Below are 19,792 nucleotides of genomic sequence, written 5' to 3' on the forward strand. Positions count from 1 at the left end.
AGGTACACTAAGTTCTGAAGAATTCACAGTGCTTCTCAGAAATGCTAATTTTTAAGAGTGTCACGAGAAACTACAAACAAAATGCAAAGCATTAAAAACATGCTGTGCTTTATCTTCTTCTGCTTTACCTGCTGTGGCTCAGTTGACAGCCGTATTGACTGTGGGCTCAGAATCTGAGGTAGCTGCCCTGGCATTTGTGATAGTGTTAGCCGAGGAGTGGAATACGGGGTAGAAGTCCCTGAAAGTTAAAAAAAGTAATAAATTTAAAAGTATCCAACACATCAAACACAAATCAATGACTCTTCTGGCTAGTACTTAAAGGCATTTAAGCAAAACATTTCAGATCCTTTCAACATACACATTTGTAGCTGGCAAACAAGAGACTTTTTCCAGTCCAATAAATTATCTATTGAATATATTACATACTAAAACTTTTTTTGTGTGTTTTGGTTGGTTTGTTGCTTTGGGGCATGGGGGGACGGGGCAGAAAGTGGCAGTAGAAAGGCAACTTTGCAAACATGCTGTATGTCTGCATGACCACAGCGCATATATATATATTTTTTAATGACGGTTTATTTTCTGGTGCCTAAGAATCAGACTTTAAGTGGGATAAATTAGTAAGATGTCTTTCTGCTATAGGGCCAGCTTTCCTCCAGGAACTGGGTATATCCATTAGCTGTCAGGCAGATCTTACCATAGCTGCTCTGTGTGTCAATGTAATAGCTGGCACTGGGGTCAGTTTGATGATGTTTTGAGCTTGTGCAGAGTTTCCGAGACACAGAGTAATAGCCATCTTCATACGAGGCTTCTGCAGGGTCCAGGGAGATTTTGGCACATTCTATCACAACATCATGAGTTTCTAGTCTTTTCCACCTGCAGACAGTTTTTGGATCCAAAAGAGTAAGTTAGTCAATTACTGTTACAAACAAGAGTTCCTGGAGATATGAGGAACTGGCTCGTAGGATGGCTCATTTGTTCCAGACAGCTTTGCATGCTCCCAGCCAAAACTGGAACAAGGCACCATACAGAAATTGCAACCAGATGACTTGTAAGAGGGGGTCTCAAAGAGAAGACAAACAGCTTTGACACAGAGATCCATAAAGGTCTGCCATGGAGCACTCTGGAAAGGAGGAACAGCATACGAAGACTTGGTTGATCCTGAGCTTCAGCAGCTGTAGAAATCAGCTCAACTAGACTCAGATGTTGGTAGTCAAAATTTAGACATAGCAGCAGTGAGGGAATCTTATATTATTTAAGCAAACACCATCTGCAATGCCAGTTTCAGGTCTGTGTTTTTCCTCCCAAGTTTTGGGAATGTTTTTTATTATTACTACCTCCTTCATTCTGAAAACTTTTTCTCACTAAGTTCAGTAGCCAGATTAGATCTGCCCGATATTTCAGGGGATGGAAGTTCACTGTAAAGAAGAGAAAGCACAGAAGGCTGTCTCTTAAAGGCCGAGTTGCTTTTGAATGTAAGATATTATGTGCGAGATACCAAATCAGAAGGCTTCAACTGGTAGTTTTGTGCCAACTGTACTCCTTAGTGGTGCCACCCTCCCCCCTGTCTGGGCGAAGCCTGCAAAATTGAGCATTGTGATATTCAATAGGTTCCCATTTAGCAGTGTTTTCCTAGTGGCTCTGAAAAGCAGGGCAAGAGCACTACTGTGCAGCAACAAGAGTCAATTTCTCCTCTTCAGTGGCTGGGCCTGTGGAGACAAGAGAAAAGCAGCAAGTGGTGCTGCTGCAGGCAAATGAGCCTATTTCTAAAGAAAACTAATACAGTTGATAATGTTAAGACATACCTGTTAAAAGAATTGATCTGTTAACTGAACCAATATCTAGGTACCAAAACAAGACACACTGAAGCCATTTTAAACACTTAAATCCCACCAAATACTTCAACAAAACAAAAAAAAAAGACCCAAACCTTAAGCCAATGAAGCAGGTCAGTGGTAGTTTCTCTTTATTCATTATAAGCAAATTCTTTTAGAACTTTATGAGGATGTTTCATTGTTAAGTCATAAAATTAAGACAAAGTTAACTGTTAAGCAGAAGACAGACTATCCCAGACACAAAATTAATTTAGAACCCCAACATTGTTGTTAATGGCCTTTTGCAAGTTTTTGCTTATTCACCCAGCTGTAAGCTTGGATGAAGAAAGTCTACGTATTTACCTGGTGTACCTATGACCACGGGTGGCAAAACACCACTGGCACACACTGTAGCTGACAAAAAAGGTTTTGCTGTAAGCCTTCTGAAATAACCCAGCTAAAAGCTGCTCGTTTATAGCCTTTCCTAATAGCAGAGTGAACATATATACCTTCGTGGGTCCAGTTCATGGTCCTTAGATCCAGTCACTAATTCTGGATGAATTCGCACATGTTCCATCATTGGCTGGATGAGCAAGAGCAAGAAGAAGTACATATTATCGGTACAGCAGCTTCTGATTGCACTAAACTACACAAAGCTGATGAGCAACCTACTGATCCCAACAGTTCAGAGTGTTACATTTAACAGATAAAGCTAATGCATATCATCATAGCTTCAAGAGATGATCTTGCTCCCAACTGAGATTTCAGTCCTCCAATAGCCAGTTTTTATTCTGTTTTGATTTAACTGAGGGCTGCTCAACAATGCAGTGTATTAAATTAGCAAATACCTGCCTTTATACAGCTATGAATTTCTTGTCTCAGATAATATAGGGATGAGCAGCATTTTACCTTGACTACCTCTTCAAAGGTCTCCAAGTTTTCCTTCATACTGTAGTGAGAACGCAGAAAGGAGACAAAATTGCAAGGATACATTCCGTAAAGACGATGAAAGAGAGCATAAACACTGGCATGAAGATGGACAAGATAAATCTCTGCCACATGACCTGCAAAAAGTAGTGAGAATCTTTTTCATTACATTGGAGAAAAGAGCAAAACTTATAAGAATGCAAGCAAAGTACTTTTAAATTTGAAATGTTAACTGGAACAAGTCTTCTGAGATACGAATAGTCCCTAGCGAAACAGTAAAGTCTTCTGAGAATAGGCAACACTTACTCATCAGTTCACAGCAAAACCAAAAATTATGATATGGACCATTAGTTCCAGCCAGTATCCTGTCATTCTCAAAGCACAGCATTTTTAATTCAAGTTAAAACCTGAAACCCCTGTAGATAATGAGCCAGAGTTTGCAAGACTGACTGAATGATTAAAAAAGAAAACTAAGGTTTGCTTCACTTCAAAGGTAAAAACTAAAAGCTTGTATCCGCAAAAAGCAATCATGACAGACTTGAATCTTACTAGTCATCTTATAAGTTCCAATCCTACTTGTAATGGAAAATGGCCCTCTAAATAGCATCTCTGTGTGCTTAACACAGCATTTGTTCATACAGCCATGAGACACATACACAGATAACGCTAGTGTTAGATATCAGACACCTTACAACAAATTCAGCAAAACCCATTCATCAGAACCAATGCTGTAACTGAGAAGACTAGTTTTACCAACACTTCCATGACTATTGATAGCTGCACATTAAAAGAAACTCTTACATGTTGCTTCTTCCCCCTCCCCATCCATACCTGTGAATCTCAAGCTCCCAAGTATCTGCCTCAAATGTTAGCATTTCCCCTTCTCTACCCATTAAGATCAATCTCTGGTTTTCACTGTCATCACGGTAGCATTTCAGACCAGTGAAACTTCATGTAGTAGCAGCAGCACCACATGGAAAAATCTAAGAGACTTCTAAATTTTGAGCAAAGCACTCCCTGATGCTAACTATCAAAGAACAGAATAGCTTGTGGGCTTAATGCATCATTTTCTGCATTTAAATAATCTCAGACCATTAAAAGTCTCACAAAAGAATGTGCTCACCAACTGCATAAGTCACAAGGATACTACTGAACCAGAACTGCATGCAACAAAATTGAAATCTCACCTGGATTCTGCAAGCACCAGGCTGAGAGACGCCCAAAGATACCAAAGAAATCATGAAGGTACTGTTTGCCAGACTGAGGAATCATTGGCAACATGGTTATTAGCACTAGGACACCTGTGGTGAGTACTACTACATCTGTGTCAGTCTGCAAGAAGGGAGAAAACCTGCATTAGTCAGTTAAAAGTGTTGAACTTCATTTTTTCCAAGGATGAAGCAAACACTGAATCATCATCATGGAAAAAGTTCTCTACTTTCAAACAGTCCCTCTGAAACCTACCACAATTTAATGAACCAAGATTATTGTCTGTTTCATCCACCACTAAGAAAAAAAGATTTGGGGTTCTTGCCCCTATTCTGCTGTTGCTGCTTTTCTGTATAAAGACTTGACTGACTTAACCAGGGAACATCACCACAGTTCCACAACTGAGTAGAAAAAAATTACTGGTATGTGAGGCATCTTATGTACTGTCTTCCTTCCTTCCTAGAGCTAAGAACACACAGCATTTAGAGCCTAAGAAACTGCAAATCTGATCAGGGTGTTCAAGGATGTCGGCCAATTACCAATGCAAGGGTCAAAAGCTTTTCTATTTAACCTGGTTGATGACTCTGGCTGCTAAGTATTTCATAAAGCAGTAATTCAAACAATAACCAGAACCCCGTGGCTTACACCGAGAGAAAGGGATGTAGCAGTAAAAATCTTTAGCTAGACAAAACAGTAATAGAGAATCAGATTTTAGGACAGGACACAGAAGATGTTCAAACTCTTTCTCAGTGGCATCACTACTTGCTTCCCCAGCTTAATATGCATTTTCCTTGGTAGCTCCTCTGCTTTGTCAGGAGAGGGGTGTAAACAGCACAGGTGAACCTGCAGCCAGATGCCACTGAGCTGGTCTTGGTATCTCCCAAGAGCCACTCGGGCTGATCGGACATATTCAGTGTTATGGATTTTTTTTCCTCTGTGTCATCTACACCCTCTGTTCTCCCTCAGTCAGACATAACCTTTCACAGCACATTTCATGTCCCTCCCCATCCCACTGTACGCATCCCTAGCACTTCCACATCTCTGTTCTACTCCCACCAGCTTTCTGACACACTTCACTCCTCTCACGATCAGGTAAGACTCACACTGAAAAGGATAACAGAAGTCTTGTCAGGCAGGTCAGGAGTCCCAGTAACAGCACTTTTAGCTTCTTCTTACAAATTAGTTGTGGTTTTGTTTTGAAGAGCACTGGCACTTGACAACATCATACACTTTAATGTGACTTAAATGACTAATACAAATTCTTCACTATCATATTAAATAATATTACTGACAATGCATTCTAGGTCTCAAAACACTTTCCATTCTTTATTCACTGTTACAACGCTGTACAGTATTATAACTGAAAAATTTGCAGATGGAAAAAAAAAGCTCAGGGAAACAGCTACCTCCTCGAATCCAGCATGTCTGTAGCTAAGAAGGGAAAGTCTGCTGATTCCAAGGTAATTTCAGCATGGAATAGTGTATTGCATGGCCCATCTACACTGCAAGTATATTACCTTACATGCACAAATTTCAGAGTGCACTGATAGGGTGTTATTGTGTTTCTCATTAAGTTCACATTCAAGACATCCATCAACTTCACCAATGGCCCTGTCTTTAACCTGCTTTTAGAAAAGTTTTAGTAAACTTTCCTAACTCAAAGTTATATAGTGACAGTGGCTTTTAGAAACAAGATTGCCAGTAATAACAGGATCAGTGCTGAGTATTTAGTTCATGTAATCCCACTGTGGCTCAGTATTTTGATCAACATTTTATCTCTTTTCACAGCTTAACTAAATGACATCAAAAACAGAAAACAAATGCCTTGCATGTTTATGTATGTTTACATCAGGTGTACAAGTGTTTATGGACAACACTGACAGTTCTTACCTTGAGACATTTAAGCAATGAAAGTAGGAGAGGTGCTTGAGAAAGCTTGTGTTTCCAAGATGGTTGTCGTCTTATCACGTGTCCCAGCAGAGAGAGAGTGGGTAAACGGGTAGCAGCTTTGCCCATATATTCATTAATTTTGTCCAGTAGATGCTGATAGAGGATTTTGCAGAGAGTGGTAGAAAACGGAAAGATAGTTATATTTAATTGATATATATTCTTTTTCACCTATCTATATTCAGCAGTTTGCCATTGCCAATTATGAAAACTATGGGCATTTTACAAATATACAGGACCCAAGAGCAAATAAAACCCAGCAATAAATTTAAGTCTGCTGGTAGTGAAATGCAAACTATTCAGTCCAGAAGCAGTCACTGCACTTCAAAATGTTTATCATAAATAAATAACAAAAAAATTCTGGTCAGCAGAAGTAAAACAATTTAGCGCCATTCTCTCAAGCTATTTAAAAATCCTTACTTGCTCTCAAAATACCCAGCTTGTTTTAGGCTAACACATCCAGCACTGGACAAGCAGCAACACTGCAAAGAGACAACACTAGTGCTCAGAAACCTTTCATTTATAGAGGTTCTTTGCTTAACTGGGACAGTTTAAGCAACCCAAGAAATGGAGACCTTTGAGGTTTTTTTTAAAGCTTAACTACTCTTACTACAGATACTACATCTCTACAACAAGGTAATTCTATACCATAACGGAAAAACAGAGTTCTAACAGGTGCTATTTAAAGGCTGCTTCAATACCAGGCTAAAATCTGCCATACTTAACACCAAGATTTTTTTACCTTGTCATGAGGCTCTTGCAGCGTGGACAGTATATGCAGTGCCTGCTGAGAATTGGTTTCCAAGTAATAGTCCACCAGGTTGTTCACAAGCATAGGTCCCCGGTCTGTCAGTTTGTTTAAAGCAAGGAAAAAAAACATACATTCTCAATACACTAAAAAGGAAGCATTTCTTACAGGGACACTGCACAACTTTTTAACAACCATTACACAATTTATAACATAAACCAGTACTTAGTGTTTACCAGACCTTTAGGAAAAGATCTCCCAACTACATTTTCTAGTTCCTAATCATTCAAGCAATTGCATTCAGTTCAGGGAGAGTAGCTAGCTTTTTTAATAACTAACAATTACTGTTTAACCTTAAAAACCTAGAGGCAGCTGAACTGCAAGCGTATTTTATCCAGTACAGGTAACGAGTTCAGGAGTAACTTTACATTCTCTCCCTTCAGCAGATAAAGGAGAGCAAGTTCAGGGACAAGGACAATGACAGTGCTCTCATGTTCTGAAAAGGCTCTATCAACATAAGGGATGCCTTAATAGCAGCAACCATTTTTCCAGAAAGCCTGGGTCTGTTATTTTGTTTGAGGTTGGGGTTTTTTGTTGTTTATTTTTCAAATTAACAAAATCCCACTAGTTCCCATAATGTGGATAACACCTAATTTTTTCTAGATACACAAATGATAAATTGACAAATGAAGTTTCATCAGCTCACAACTTGAGATTACGCCCCAGGAAAAGCTAGTCATTTTATAATAGCATTTTAACAATTATACAACAGACCTTCCAAGAGGCATGCCATTAAGCAAAATGGACTGAAGAGAAGCCTCAATCCTTAAAGCAATTTCAAACCCAATTATCAAGAGTTTCTTTCAAGCTGCATTTGCAAAGACTGCGTTTGACAGAAAAAACCCCATTATTCTATCTTTACTGGTGTAAAAGAAAAACCCTTCCTCAAATGACTTAAAAGGGTACATACCACAAATGAGATTATCTTTGAACGCAGCTGTTATATCTTCCAGGACACCCAGAACTGGAGAATCCAGCATTGAGAGGAGCTCCCCAACATTTCCTTGCTGTGCCATGATGCACGTACTGACATGAATGTGGAGTTTAAAATTTCAGGAAGTTCCTCATTGGTGCCTCTCTACCAGACTAGGAGAGAAGAGAGAGCAGATGAATGAACTTTCCTTTTTCCCTTTCCATCTTAAATCTCTCATCACTTCCCTATTTCTTTTCTAGATTGCTAGAGTTTACACACCTGCAACAAAAGCTGTAAGAGAAAGGTTTCCGAAGAAGCCAATGAGTCACAAGCAGGATTTTCTTAATCTTTTTTTAAAAGACATTAAATCAGTCTTGCAGAAGACCTTGGCCAGCATATATAGACTGTCAGAGCATTCTGTTACCCTATTTTTTTCATTTGATCATCAGGTCAGTCAACTAAGACTAAAGTTTTTAATAAAATGCAAATAGCTCCCTGGAATCACCCACTCTCGCTTTCTTACAGCAACTCCTCCTCAACCAACCTTTCAAGTCCTTTGCATAATGGTCTACGCTCTGGAGAAAATATGCATCGCAGGATCCTTCTCCACTCCTGTGGCTAGATTAGAAATTCACTGCCCTTGGCTTTGCATTATTGCATACTAATAGATTTGTGCTTTAATACTTGTAATGTGGCCAAGTTGCAGCTGTTAGGAAACTCAGTTAGGGTTACTACAGCTGCTGCTCCTCAGCCACCCGGTGCATACTAAATCACAAGCTTAGCATACCTTAACATACCTTGTTTTCACATGAATAATTTGTGAATATTAAAAACTCTGCAGTGTGAAAACTGTATTGATTATTAAATGCAAAAGTATGCAGATAACATGACTGGTCAACTTCACAGTACTAAGCAGGAGTAAATCTAAGCCATTTCAGGCTTTTAAAATGGCTTTCTCCCATGTACCAACAACGGAGGGATTCAGGTACCACATCTATCTATCTGTCACAAAATGAATCAAGTTTTTCTTCATCCATAAGAATCCTATGCTGAACCTTTCCCAGTGGCAGAAAGAATGTGGCTTCGCATCACACCTAATTAGCAATGGTTTCTTCTTTCCTCCTACTTCCAACTAGCATACATTTTTCACTTTCTCCATGGAAGACAAGACTGACATATGTCAAGTTTACTTTTTTTTTTTTTTTACTGCAATTTTGTATACGGCACCTGTTCTGTGGACAAGCTGAGCTTCTGTCTCCAATGCCGTCAGCCACACACCTTTCATGATCACTAATAAAGAAAAAGCATGAAGAGGTTAACAAAAGGCACAACTTATTTAACTCCTTATCAAACCTTGTATATTCAGGACAGCATTAAGTTTACTAAGAATAGCAGAGCTATGTACCTCCTGCGTGAGGAAAGTTAGCCCTTAGTTTGAAAAACACCAAAAGGTGTTGCACAGTTGCCCCTTCCAGAATTGTCTGCAGGTTAAGCTGTGCAATTGCCTCAAACTAGATGGCTTTCATAAGACTGTAGTTTTGTACTGGGAACCTTCAAAAGCCGCTAAGGAGTTTTATTTATGGTAGGTAAAATCTTACACACAAAGAAGTCTCTTATCCTAACAAATTCTGAATAATTAGTGTAATTGTTTAGGTCTTTAGAACATTGTTAGACATTAGTCAAGGACCATATATCAGTGCTCTATTTTAAATGATAATGCTGTAACTACTTATATACATATTACTTTCTTGAAAGCTTATGTTTAACAATGTTACTGGACAGCAGGAGTTAACCTGTCTACCAGTAAACTTTGTCATTTGCAACATATCACTCCATAGTTGCAGAACTGTCCAAGGTCACTTTTATTAGGGCCACAAGACATCAGCTTACTTAATCTGGCACTGATTGCAAATTCAAAGGTGATAATATGGCACCACACTCACAACAGGCATTTCATTAGCAACAAACTTTAAGTGTTCCAGCAATCACCCTTCCAGAACACAAAAAAATCCCTACCCTCAGTTTTCAGTGTTCATACTGCATAGCTGAACAGTCCAAATAAAATGTCAGTTCATCTACAAGCAGCTAGCAGAGTCTGCTAATCGAAGCGTTTCAGATTTAAATGCTATTTCAAGTCCCATGCTGGCAAGACCTTAAAAACTGCAAACTTAAAACTGGCTGGTAGTGTAAGCAAGACTTTCAACTAAAGATAATAAAACAGAAACTTGAGGTGGGGGAAAAGAGTCGCTTTTTACTCAAAACCAGAAGGGATCTCTGCTTTCCAAAAATATTAGAGCTGGGATTTGTTGTGGCTTGGGGTTTTGTGGGGTTTTTTTTGTTTTTGTTTTTGTTTTTGTTTTTTTTACACTGTACATTGTGCAGAATTCCAAGCTTCCAACTTCTTCCTCAAAGAGCTTGCTGTTTAGAAGGCAAGCAATGTTCAAAGAGTGACACCATCCTTTCAAAAAGCTTAAAGCCACTCATCCATACAACCTAAGGAGTCAACCTTCAACATTGTTACTCATTTTCAGGAGTTGACTGCTTTTTTAGCTTCTAGTAACCACTATAATATTTAATTTACTAAATCACAGTTACACTGAGACACCCATAATGCATGCAGAACTATATACGGGGAAATAGTTTACTACAAGTAATCTATTCCTTTATTTCTGAGACCACCTGAGGCCGTAAAGGGCTTGCTAACATGGGTGCCTCAATTTCTATCAGGATACAGTCCCAGCTATGGTTAAGCAATAGATTCACCAGCTTCCTAAGCAACATGAAGTAGTTGTTTAAAGTCTTGTTAACAAAGAGATGCATGACCGCACCCCCAAACCAGCTGCAAGCAAAACCTGTTTTGAGAATTAAAGCAGCATAAACACTAGTCTCTGCTTTTTTACCCCATAAAGGCCTTGTCAACTCTTTTCTTTGATTCCACGTCCCCCATCAGAGTGAAAAGAATGCTTTTATTTCTTATTTTCCTCTAGTAATACTATTATACTTGGACCAGATCTTCATCACACCAGTAAAAACCTCAACAGCAGATTTTGCTAATTCTGGTATTGCCGGAGGAAAAACTATAGCATGGTGAAATCAAGAAACATGCCTTTGCAGACACTGTAGATTGGTTCTGGAAGCCAGGTTCAACAATACACTTCCAGACAGATGAGAAAAACACTGGTTTAAATGTTCAGTAGGTAAGAGGATTTCAAACTTTATGCTATTGGCCTGTCGGCACACACAAACACTACAATCAGATAAAAGCAAGGTTGATAACGCAAGCTTAGTTGCCGATAGCTATACACATAAGTAACTAATAATTTCCCAAGTTCCCTAAACTAAAACAGATGGCTCAAGTGACCTTGTGCCAATAAATCCAACATAGCTTAAATAAACTTGTCAATCAGTCGATCATGATCTCCACTCCAAAAGCCTGTATTCAAAAATATTAAAGAAGTATTTCATACCAGATCTAAAAATGGGACAGTATTACACATAGGTGCTTCACTAGGTGGAAAGTTTATCTGCTGAAATTATATAAACACTGGTATAATGTCACCCTGCTATACACAAATAGTCACATTTTAAAAAAAAAGAAATCACCACTTTCTCAATGCAGGATCTCTTGTAAAGTCATTTGTGAGGAACAGATTTGAAAACCCAAGTAAGACTAAGGCTGAGATCTTCTAACCATATTGGGTCTGTGATGCCCAACACAAATGAACACACCAGGAAATACCAGCAATAGTCTTAAATCGCGTCACACTTCTTTTAAGCAAAGACAGCTGAATAACTACTTTACAGGCAACAGGCCTTTAACTTCAGAAAGCACTGTGTTCTGGTAGATGAAGTGCAGCTCCCAGGGCCCATGGTGTCAGTGTGATTTATGACCAGTCCCACCAGCAATTTGTGATGCAATTTTCGAATCTTGTAGATAAGGAACTCGGGACAGGCCAGGTTAAGGAACTTCCATTACCTTGTAAAACAGCGAGATCATCCATTGAATGCCCCAGTATTTTGTATCTGGGATTGATACAACATCTGTGGTGAACAGATCTCCCTCAAATCTTTACAGTATCATATCACAACCATGTCTTTTCTTCTCAAATACACAGCATACTAGATGAGTCTCTTTAATGCTTCCACCCCTAGCTGCTGTAATCATTCCCCTATTAGAATTTCTACATCCCTACAGCCATACTTGGAACCAACAGAATTAAAACCAAGTCAGTATCTTTCCATATGGTTTGAGTCACTGATTCTTCACTAACTTTTAGATTTAGGTTTTTTTATAAAAGATCCAAGGCACTAGACAGTAAAGAATGAAAATGTTTAAATACTTTTTAAAATGCAACACTTTAGTCTCACTAGAAGATATAACATCAATAGCAAACTTCTTACTCTTATATTCAAGAGCTTTCATAAAGACAAATTCTAGTTGCATTTACTAAAAATTTGGTAAATACAACTTTGGAGCCAGCTTACAGGAGAAAAAAGGAGAAGCCAAAAAGCCAAGAACCAATTTGTTTTAAAAATTTTTTTCAGTAGCTAATTTAACCACAAGACAATACAGTTAAACTACAAACTCAAGACAAAGGAAAAGACTGTAAAAATATTCATTGGAAAAGGCTAAATAGAGAAAGAGAGAGAGTATTCCAAAAGATTGACTTCTGTAAGTATTTCTGTCAAGAGATGTTCTTCTGTTCAGTGTATTTTTATCTCAAGCCAAATGAAAAAGCAGCTGGTAGTGCCAGTTATGCTTCTCTGAGGGGTGGGGAGGAGGGGACACACTCAATAAACGCACACTCCTCCCAAAACATCCTTAGCATTTGCTGTAACAATGTAGAAATTCAGACACCAGAAGCACTTATTCTGGGGGGTTGGGGGGGATCAACACCAGCATTTCATCCCTCTTCATTAATCATAAGTTAAATTTGGGGCATGCCAGTAAATGGTTATTCCCTGCTCCCCCACCACCACCCCCAAGAGAAAAGGGATTTCAACCCAAGACCTCAAGACTCACACTATTCCATCCGATTTCTACTGCAGGTAGAGTAAGGTTCTCAGGTACTGCTTTGGCAAAGGCCATGAAAGAGGACAGAATTATTTTACACCAATTGTTGTTTTCAAAGAAAAATTCAGATTGACAACAAAGCAGCCCTTCTCACTCAAATCTTTGCAATGTTTGTTATGAAAGGACAAACCTTACTCCCTCCCATTCGATAAACAAAAATCCAAGCCTGCTTTATGTTTCCTAACAACACTCAATTTTACATTTTCTTCACAGGTAAACTAAGCACTACCATTATAGAATTGACATAAGCAATGAATGAAAAGTGACAATAGAGAGAAAAACCACTGGTGGCAATGGGACAGTAAGCAGCTGATCACTCCCTTTTTCACCACCCAGAAATAACAATTCCAAACACTTTAAAGCTCAGTTCAAACCAATCACTACAATTGGCAGTACAATCCATTTTATTTATTCGTTTTTAAAGAATGAAGGTGTCTGGCTGCTTCTAGCAGTCCCTATTTTTTCTGGTTATTTTACAATCTGATAGAAGACCCCATTCCTCAACTCAATAATTAGTTATAGTTATAACTCAATATTATACACATTCTCCTGTGCTTTATTACAGGTGCTTAACTGATGCAGGAACAGGAGGATCACAAAACCCCAATAACCCCAAACAATGAGAGATAATCGTATTCAGCAATTTTTAGATTCTTTTGAAACTATGCTGCGCTAATACACTATGCTAATTGCTACCCATCAAATTTCTGTCAGAGGAAAAATTGTTTAAAAGCAATGAATGTTGCAAAAAGCCCCAACATGGTAGGGCTGACACTTAACCCTTCGGCAGAAGTCAGGCTAACAAGCCAGTTACTAACCTGAGAGGGAATTATTTCAATTCCTTATACACGACTGCGTATATTAGTAACAAATAAATAAATAAGAACACGCACTGTTTTTCTGTGCCAATTTAATTAACAGTACACAAGGAAAGTAAGTTCAACTAAGGAATCTTTTTAAAACTATGAACAGGTAAATAGAGAGCTCTAGACTTTGCAGTAACACAAGGAGTGAGACTCCTAAATCTCTGCAGCAGTTTTTTTGCCACCAAAAGAAACCTTTAAATATATTCAAAGAGTTAGGCTGCAGTTCAGTAAATCTTGAAACCAATGCAAACTACCTAGTGTGCTCTGTCGAGGCATTTTAACTATTCCAAGAATTAAAGTAGGCATTACACAGAACAATACCGAATGATGTGTAACTTTTCAATTAAAGCCAGAAAAGAATACCAGGGAAAGTGATAGCAGTTCACCACTGCAAGAAGTTTGCTCTGTGTCTTAATGTGCTACCCAAAGAAATGCTTATGCTAACAAAGGAAGTATTATTACTTGTCCTCATTATGTTTATTAAACTACACGAAAATATAAAAGCTACATACCAGACCAGCTGTAACATTCTTTCAAAAAACATACACCTGTCTGTAACATGCCGTAAAATCTGGTACCCCTCCCCTGCCTCCACCATTGAAAAGTTCTTTGATTCTTTAATTTGCTTATTACAGAAGGTGTCTTTTCCAAATATATATATATGTGTGTGTTTGTGCTATAGGCTATTCAGTTCTTACAGAGACTGACTTTGGTAATCACACCACCAGCTCATATAAGGTGTCTGGCAGTTGCAAGAATTTCAGGGATCAGTACAAGTCAAAGTCCCAGCAGTCCAGCTCTAAAAAGGGGCTCTCATTCACTTTAAACTACAAATAGTTAAAGTCAAATGGTTGTTCAAACACCAAAACATCTGCAATTGGACAGTATTTCTCACGTGTGAACCCTTTAATAATGCTACTTTTTATTAGTCACCATAAAAGTAAATTCTCAAGTAACAGAGAGTTAAGGAGCCAGAATTAAACACAGCCAAAGATAAAATCATTTTAATTAAAGCTTATCTCATGACACATTAGATATTCTGACTATATTTTCATCTGAGTAAGTCTGTGCAACTCCCCACAAAGACAATTTAGTCCTGGGCTGACTAGGCTGTTAACTAAAAAACCCAAACAAAATGCACTAACAAAAACAAAACAAAAGAGTGTTTTCCTGAGTAAAGGATTTTAAGCTCATGATTTTAAGTTTAAACATGGCATAGCTGATAAGCAGAGTACCTGATTGCTGCTGAGCAAAGTAAAGTCAACTGCAGACAGAAGTATGTATTCCCAATGCTTGCACTAATTATTAAAACTTCTTGAGTTTTCAAAGATTCAGTTTCTAGCTGTTCATACATGTAAACTGAAGAGGAATTTTTTCACCAAATGGGAACACTTTAGTAGTCCTTCAATTATGACAGATTTCTAACAAATTGACACAGAAGTTAACATCAGGAAACTACAGGATCAGTCAGGACAAAGAATGAAAACCTTCTGTATTAACATCCACTGGAAGGTTCTCTGGAAACAGCAGTTCTGGAAACAGCTCTGCACACAAAACCTGATCCTGGTTTCTGTGTCATTTCTACGGGTTTTGAATCATATACTCCTTTAAGGCATGTTCTTTCTTTCACTCGTTGCCTTGTAAAAGACTCATTTAAAAAAAATAAAAAAAAGAAATAAACAAAAAAAACCAAACAAGGAGAGAAGCACTGACTAAACTGATAAAACAATGATAGAGGCTGCATCCATAGCAAACAAAGGGTGAAAACTTCAGAACTGCAGTCTTCTAAGTTCTTTGTGATAACAGGAAGCAAAATGTTTTCTTGTAGAAGTAAACAACATCCTGACTTCACATTACCTACCCACGAACAAGGAAATGAGAAAAGCCTTCCTCACCAAGGGGACAGACTTTTAACAACTGCTTTCACACCTAACCCCGGACGAGGGAACCTCCTCAGCAAGTAACTGAGGCAGAAGAAGTCTGAAAATAGCTACTCAAGCGTTTGAAACGGAGGTGCTGAATCTTTTTCGATAAACCCCGCTGAATTAAAGAGGCGCGTTGGCTGGTGGTGGGGACCCTGCGGGAGGGGGGGGGGGGGAGGGAGGGGGGCAGCGCCCCCAGCCCCCCCTCCCCGGGCAGCCCCGCCGCGGCGGGGGCGGGTAGCGACCAAGAGCAACTTTGGCTGAGGGGAGGGAAAGGGGACGGAGGGGGGAACATCGCCCCCCGCCGCCAGGCTTTACCCTCGCCTTCCCCATCCCCCCGGCCCCTTCCCTTTCTCCTGCCGCCTCCTCCCCGAGCCCTTTCTCCCTACCTCCCCCCTCTCTCTGTTCTCTACCTCCTTCTCTCCGTCCCCCCCATCTGCCTCCGCTCTCGCCCCGCTGGGGGAGGAAGGAGGAGGCCCAGCGCACTCACCTCTCCTTTTCCTCCCCTTAGCTGTTTACCACTCAGGGCTCCTCTAGCCCACAGGGCGCCGCCATCTTGGCCCTGCCTCCCCCTCCCCCTCCCATTCACAGGCCGCTTCTCCCCTCGGATCACTCCGCCGCACAAACTAGTCCCTCCACCCCGCCTCACTCCCCTCTCGCCCGACGCCGCGCCGGTCCCTCACCGCCCCGCTCGTCTCTCCCCCCTGAAAGGGCCTTTCTCCCCGTGGGGGAGTAGGGCTGGGGTGGCGACCGTCGCGCCCACCCGGCCTCCCACGGCGGAGGTATCTCAGCGCGGGAGCGATGCGGCCCCAGAGGTCGCGTGATTCTGGGGGCGGTGCCGCGAGGAGCCCCGGGCGGCGGGAGCGTCACGCGGGGCGGGGCGGGGCGGGGCGGGGCCGGGCGGCGGCCGGTAAACAAGGCCCGACCGGGGGGGCTGTCGCGGCCGCCCCGGGCAGGGCGCTCGGGCTGTGGGCTCTCGGCACCCACCGAGAAGGGGCCTGTATTTTCTCTGTTTTCCCTCCGCCCGCGGCGTCCCGGGGTGCGGGTCGGGATCCCGGCTGCCCTCGGGCCTCAGCTTGGCCGCTTTCCCGCCCTCTCTCCCTCAGGGCAGGCTGGCTGAGGAGCTGTGCGGCGGCTCCGCGGGCCGCCCCGTCAACTCGGTTCCAGACTCCTGCCTGAAAGCGTGGTGTTTTTCTTCTAAGTGTGTAAATGCACTGGAAGGGAATAAAAAGGCCTCAAAAGTGTGTGTGTGTGTAGTAACATTACCGGGTACTGTACTGCAGAAGGAAACTCCAGCACCAGCACCCGAAGTTTGATTGCTTTCTGCTTCACGGACATGCAAAACTTTTCATTCCTCCTATTTTGGGCCACATAACGCATGCTTCATGCAAACCATTGGATGAGGATTTTTTTTTTCTTTTGCTGAAATACAACATAAAAACACTTCATCCTTCCTTCTAGATAAGGTTTATTTCTCATGAAAAATCCAGAGTCTGGGAAAGAAGAATGGAAATTACCTCAAGGCAGGTTCTCCAGCCTTCGGTTTTTATGCCACACCAACAGGTTCTTAACGTTCCAGTCCCCAGCCTGGCTGGGTCTTGGTGCTCCTCATTGTCCAAGGAGGAGTGGTTCATGGGGAGGTGCTGAGGGTGCTTGGCAAGCTGCTGATCTAACTCTCCAACCCACATGAATCCTCCTCAGATGCCAGTAGGAATCGCAGACATTAAATTTGCAAGGTAGAAACTAGGTGTAAGAAAATAAAAGCAGATTAGAACTCCATCTGAGCAGCATCGGTTGATTTTTAACTTCAGTGGCGCTAGCTGTGGTGTTTCACAGCTCTCATCCCTGCAGGGCTGAGATAGCTCCTTCACGCTGCACCTGCAGTAGGTCATCCTGCTTCTGGATGAGATAGAGTTGCTTGGAGCCAGCATGTTTTTAATCTAGTCCTGCCTTGTGCATGGCAATTAATATTTATTACAGTCTGGACTGAGTGATGGTATTTTTTTCCTGCTGTGCAGAAGACATGTTTATTTAATCTGCCACAGAAAAGAGTGGAAATTAGGATGAGCCTCAGAAAAGAGCTGGAAGCAATTAGTTGTGTTATTTTACTGTGACTTAATTGCTGTAACATTCAAATTGACAAAGAAAACATGGATGCTACAGGAGGGGGTTGCTGCTAGATTTGAAAGGGAAAAAGACTGCATTAGAATGGACATGATGTGTTATAATTAACCTGTTTATTATTACTGAGTTACACATTTAATAATCTCTTTGCTTAGGATGCAGCGGAGCATATGACATGTAGTAAGAACTCATGGCAATACACACAATTAAACTGTCCTCGGATGCAAGCTCAACTCACTGTACATCCAGCCGTGGCCCCTGTGGATCAGGGCCAACACAAGCCTATGTGAGCCCGGATAAACCCTCTGCGGCTCTCCGTTCTCTGCTGGCCCTGAAACAAGAAGAGAGAACAGGGAAAATTATATCAACAGGAAGAACATGAAATAAGAATGACCACACAGGGTCAGCTGAAAGGTCCTTCTAGCCCCAAACGCATCTCCAGCACTCTGTTTTTTTAATTCAGCTTGTATAAATTGCCTTTTGATGGTGATTTCAGAGGAGAGGAGAGGTGATAAGTTTAACAGAAGCCATAAACAGAAATCTAGGGAAGAGTAAGAACACCACAAGCCAAGGCGGTGGCTGATTGCGCTCCCATCCTGCAACTATTTGGTCTGTAGGAACTCCTGAAGTAAAATAAAGGGAGAGGGGGTGGGCAAGAGCTGAACCAGACACAGCCATATCCCCATCTCTCTTCAGGCATTCTAGTGTAGTGATAATAGCAGTAGTCATAAAAGAGAATATCTGTGCCCATTACCTCAGGGATCAGTTTGTATGCAATTATATCTGGGCTTTGCGAGATGATGGCTACGGGGGGAAAACAGAACAGCTGACACAGATGTTTTATTTGCAGTATAGGTTACTGACGCTGGGAGACATAGCCATCCTCCTTCTCCAGAGGGCTGTGCCCAGTGCTCTTTGGAGCACCTCTCAAATCAGCTGGCTGGAGAGGTTTTACTGAACATGCTATTAGATTTTTTTGCATAACTAGTTTTCTGTAATTTTTTTGTGCAGCTGACTTGCTTTTACTGTCTCTAGTGTAAGAGCCACATTCTGCAGCCATTTGCACTTTATGTCAATGGAAAGTCTGCTTAGGGGTGCTGGCAGAAGCCAGCTCCAATGTTTCATAAAACAACATCTCAGTCCTTTCAGCAGCTTGTCATTTTCCTGTTTTGTTTAATTCCTGTAACTGTCTTCACATGAAACCCTGAAGCTGCAGTGTACATTTTGGTTTTCTGTTACAATGCTTGTTTTTGTAGCGGGAAATGTAATCCTTCAAATGCCTGTGTTTAAGAGGATGCAAATCAGCTTGCTAGCACAATGCCTTGGGAACGTTTCTTTCATGCAAAACCCAGCTAGATAAATAAGGAGAGGAGGAGGGAGAGGGAAAAGGGATTGTTTGCTTCTATAAACAACAAGAATTAATTATGTTCAGTAAATGACAGATGGGTTAAGATGAAAATCTGAATCTTTCTCAATGTGGGTGAAACCTACACTCTTATCTCTGAGTTGCATCAAGACGCATTGCACAGCCCGTCCGGTGCCGTGGGGCAACGCGGTGCCCGCACGGGGCGCGATGACAAGAACTGTGACTTGTGGCTGTCCCGGCGGAGAGCGCGAGGGCCAGCAGGCCTGGCACCACCGCCTGCCATGGCGGGATGCAAAATGCCTCCGCTGTGAGTCTGAAGTGTCTCTGGACCACGTCTGCTCCATCAGGGAAACACCAGGCTACTGCTGACCCTGTTGCAGAGCAGAAAAACGATTATTGCTTCCCGATGCTTTCACCACCCTGAGCTGCAGTAGGAAAAGGGACCCAGCTGAGTCCTGGTTTAATGCAACCAGCTGTAGAAAAGAGTGAAATGCGTTTAAAAGCTCACAGGGAGCAGAAAAATGCCGTGATATAAAGGCATTTCTCTGATGGTGATGTCCTAGTACTTGGCACTCAACAGCTGCGTGTATGCTTATATACATCTTAAATTATAAAATTCTTGAAAGGCATCTTTGCTGTCCCAGTTCCAGCCATGCACAGAGTGTGCTATAAGTGCAGGAGAGGATAACCGAGGCCACATACAGCTCATGCCACTGTGCATTTGCAGAGTCAGAAAGATTGTGATAACCAGAGAATGGGTGAAATCAAGGAATTACTTCCCCCCCCCCCCCCCCCTCCGCTCCAGCCCAAGCATTTGGGGAGATC

The 19,792-nt window shown here is 41.3% G+C and overlaps 1 protein-coding gene across 5 annotated transcripts in view; it reads right to left on the reverse strand.

The window, feature by feature from the left end:
• The window catches only part of TSC1 (TSC complex subunit 1), a 29,456-nt gene extending 12,689 nt beyond the window's left edge, over positions 1–16,767 (reverse strand). For 2 of the 5 annotated variants that reach the window (XM_074846382.1, XM_074846379.1), the window contains exons 1-10: positions 15,968–16,100; positions 8,843–8,905; positions 7,613–7,788; positions 6,637–6,740; positions 5,838–5,990; positions 3,926–4,070; positions 2,721–2,875; positions 2,321–2,394; positions 695–873; positions 129–238 (exon numbers count right to left, since the gene is read on the reverse strand). In XM_074846382.1, coding sequence (XP_074702483.1) covers positions 129–238; positions 695–873; positions 2,321–2,394; positions 2,721–2,875; positions 3,926–4,070; positions 5,838–5,990; positions 6,637–6,740; positions 7,613–7,718 — 1,026 coding nt within the window. In that variant the 5' untranslated portion in view covers positions 7,719–7,788; positions 8,843–8,905; positions 15,968–16,100. Of the gene's footprint in view, positions 1–128; positions 239–694; positions 874–2,320; positions 2,395–2,720; positions 2,876–3,925; positions 4,071–5,837; positions 5,991–6,636; positions 6,741–7,612; positions 7,789–8,842; positions 8,906–15,967; positions 16,101–16,160; positions 16,294–16,743 lie in introns of those variants that run through there. The other 3 variants (XM_074846381.1, XM_074846380.1, XM_074846383.1) reach the window with 3 other exon arrangements.
• Positions 16,768–19,792: the final 3,025 nt, after the last annotated feature.

The sequence above is a fragment of the Strix aluco genome, chromosome 20, assembly GCF_031877795.1.
Source record: "Strix aluco isolate bStrAlu1 chromosome 20, bStrAlu1.hap1, whole genome shotgun sequence".
Classification (NCBI taxonomy): domain Eukaryota; kingdom Metazoa; phylum Chordata; class Aves; order Strigiformes; family Strigidae; genus Strix; species Strix aluco.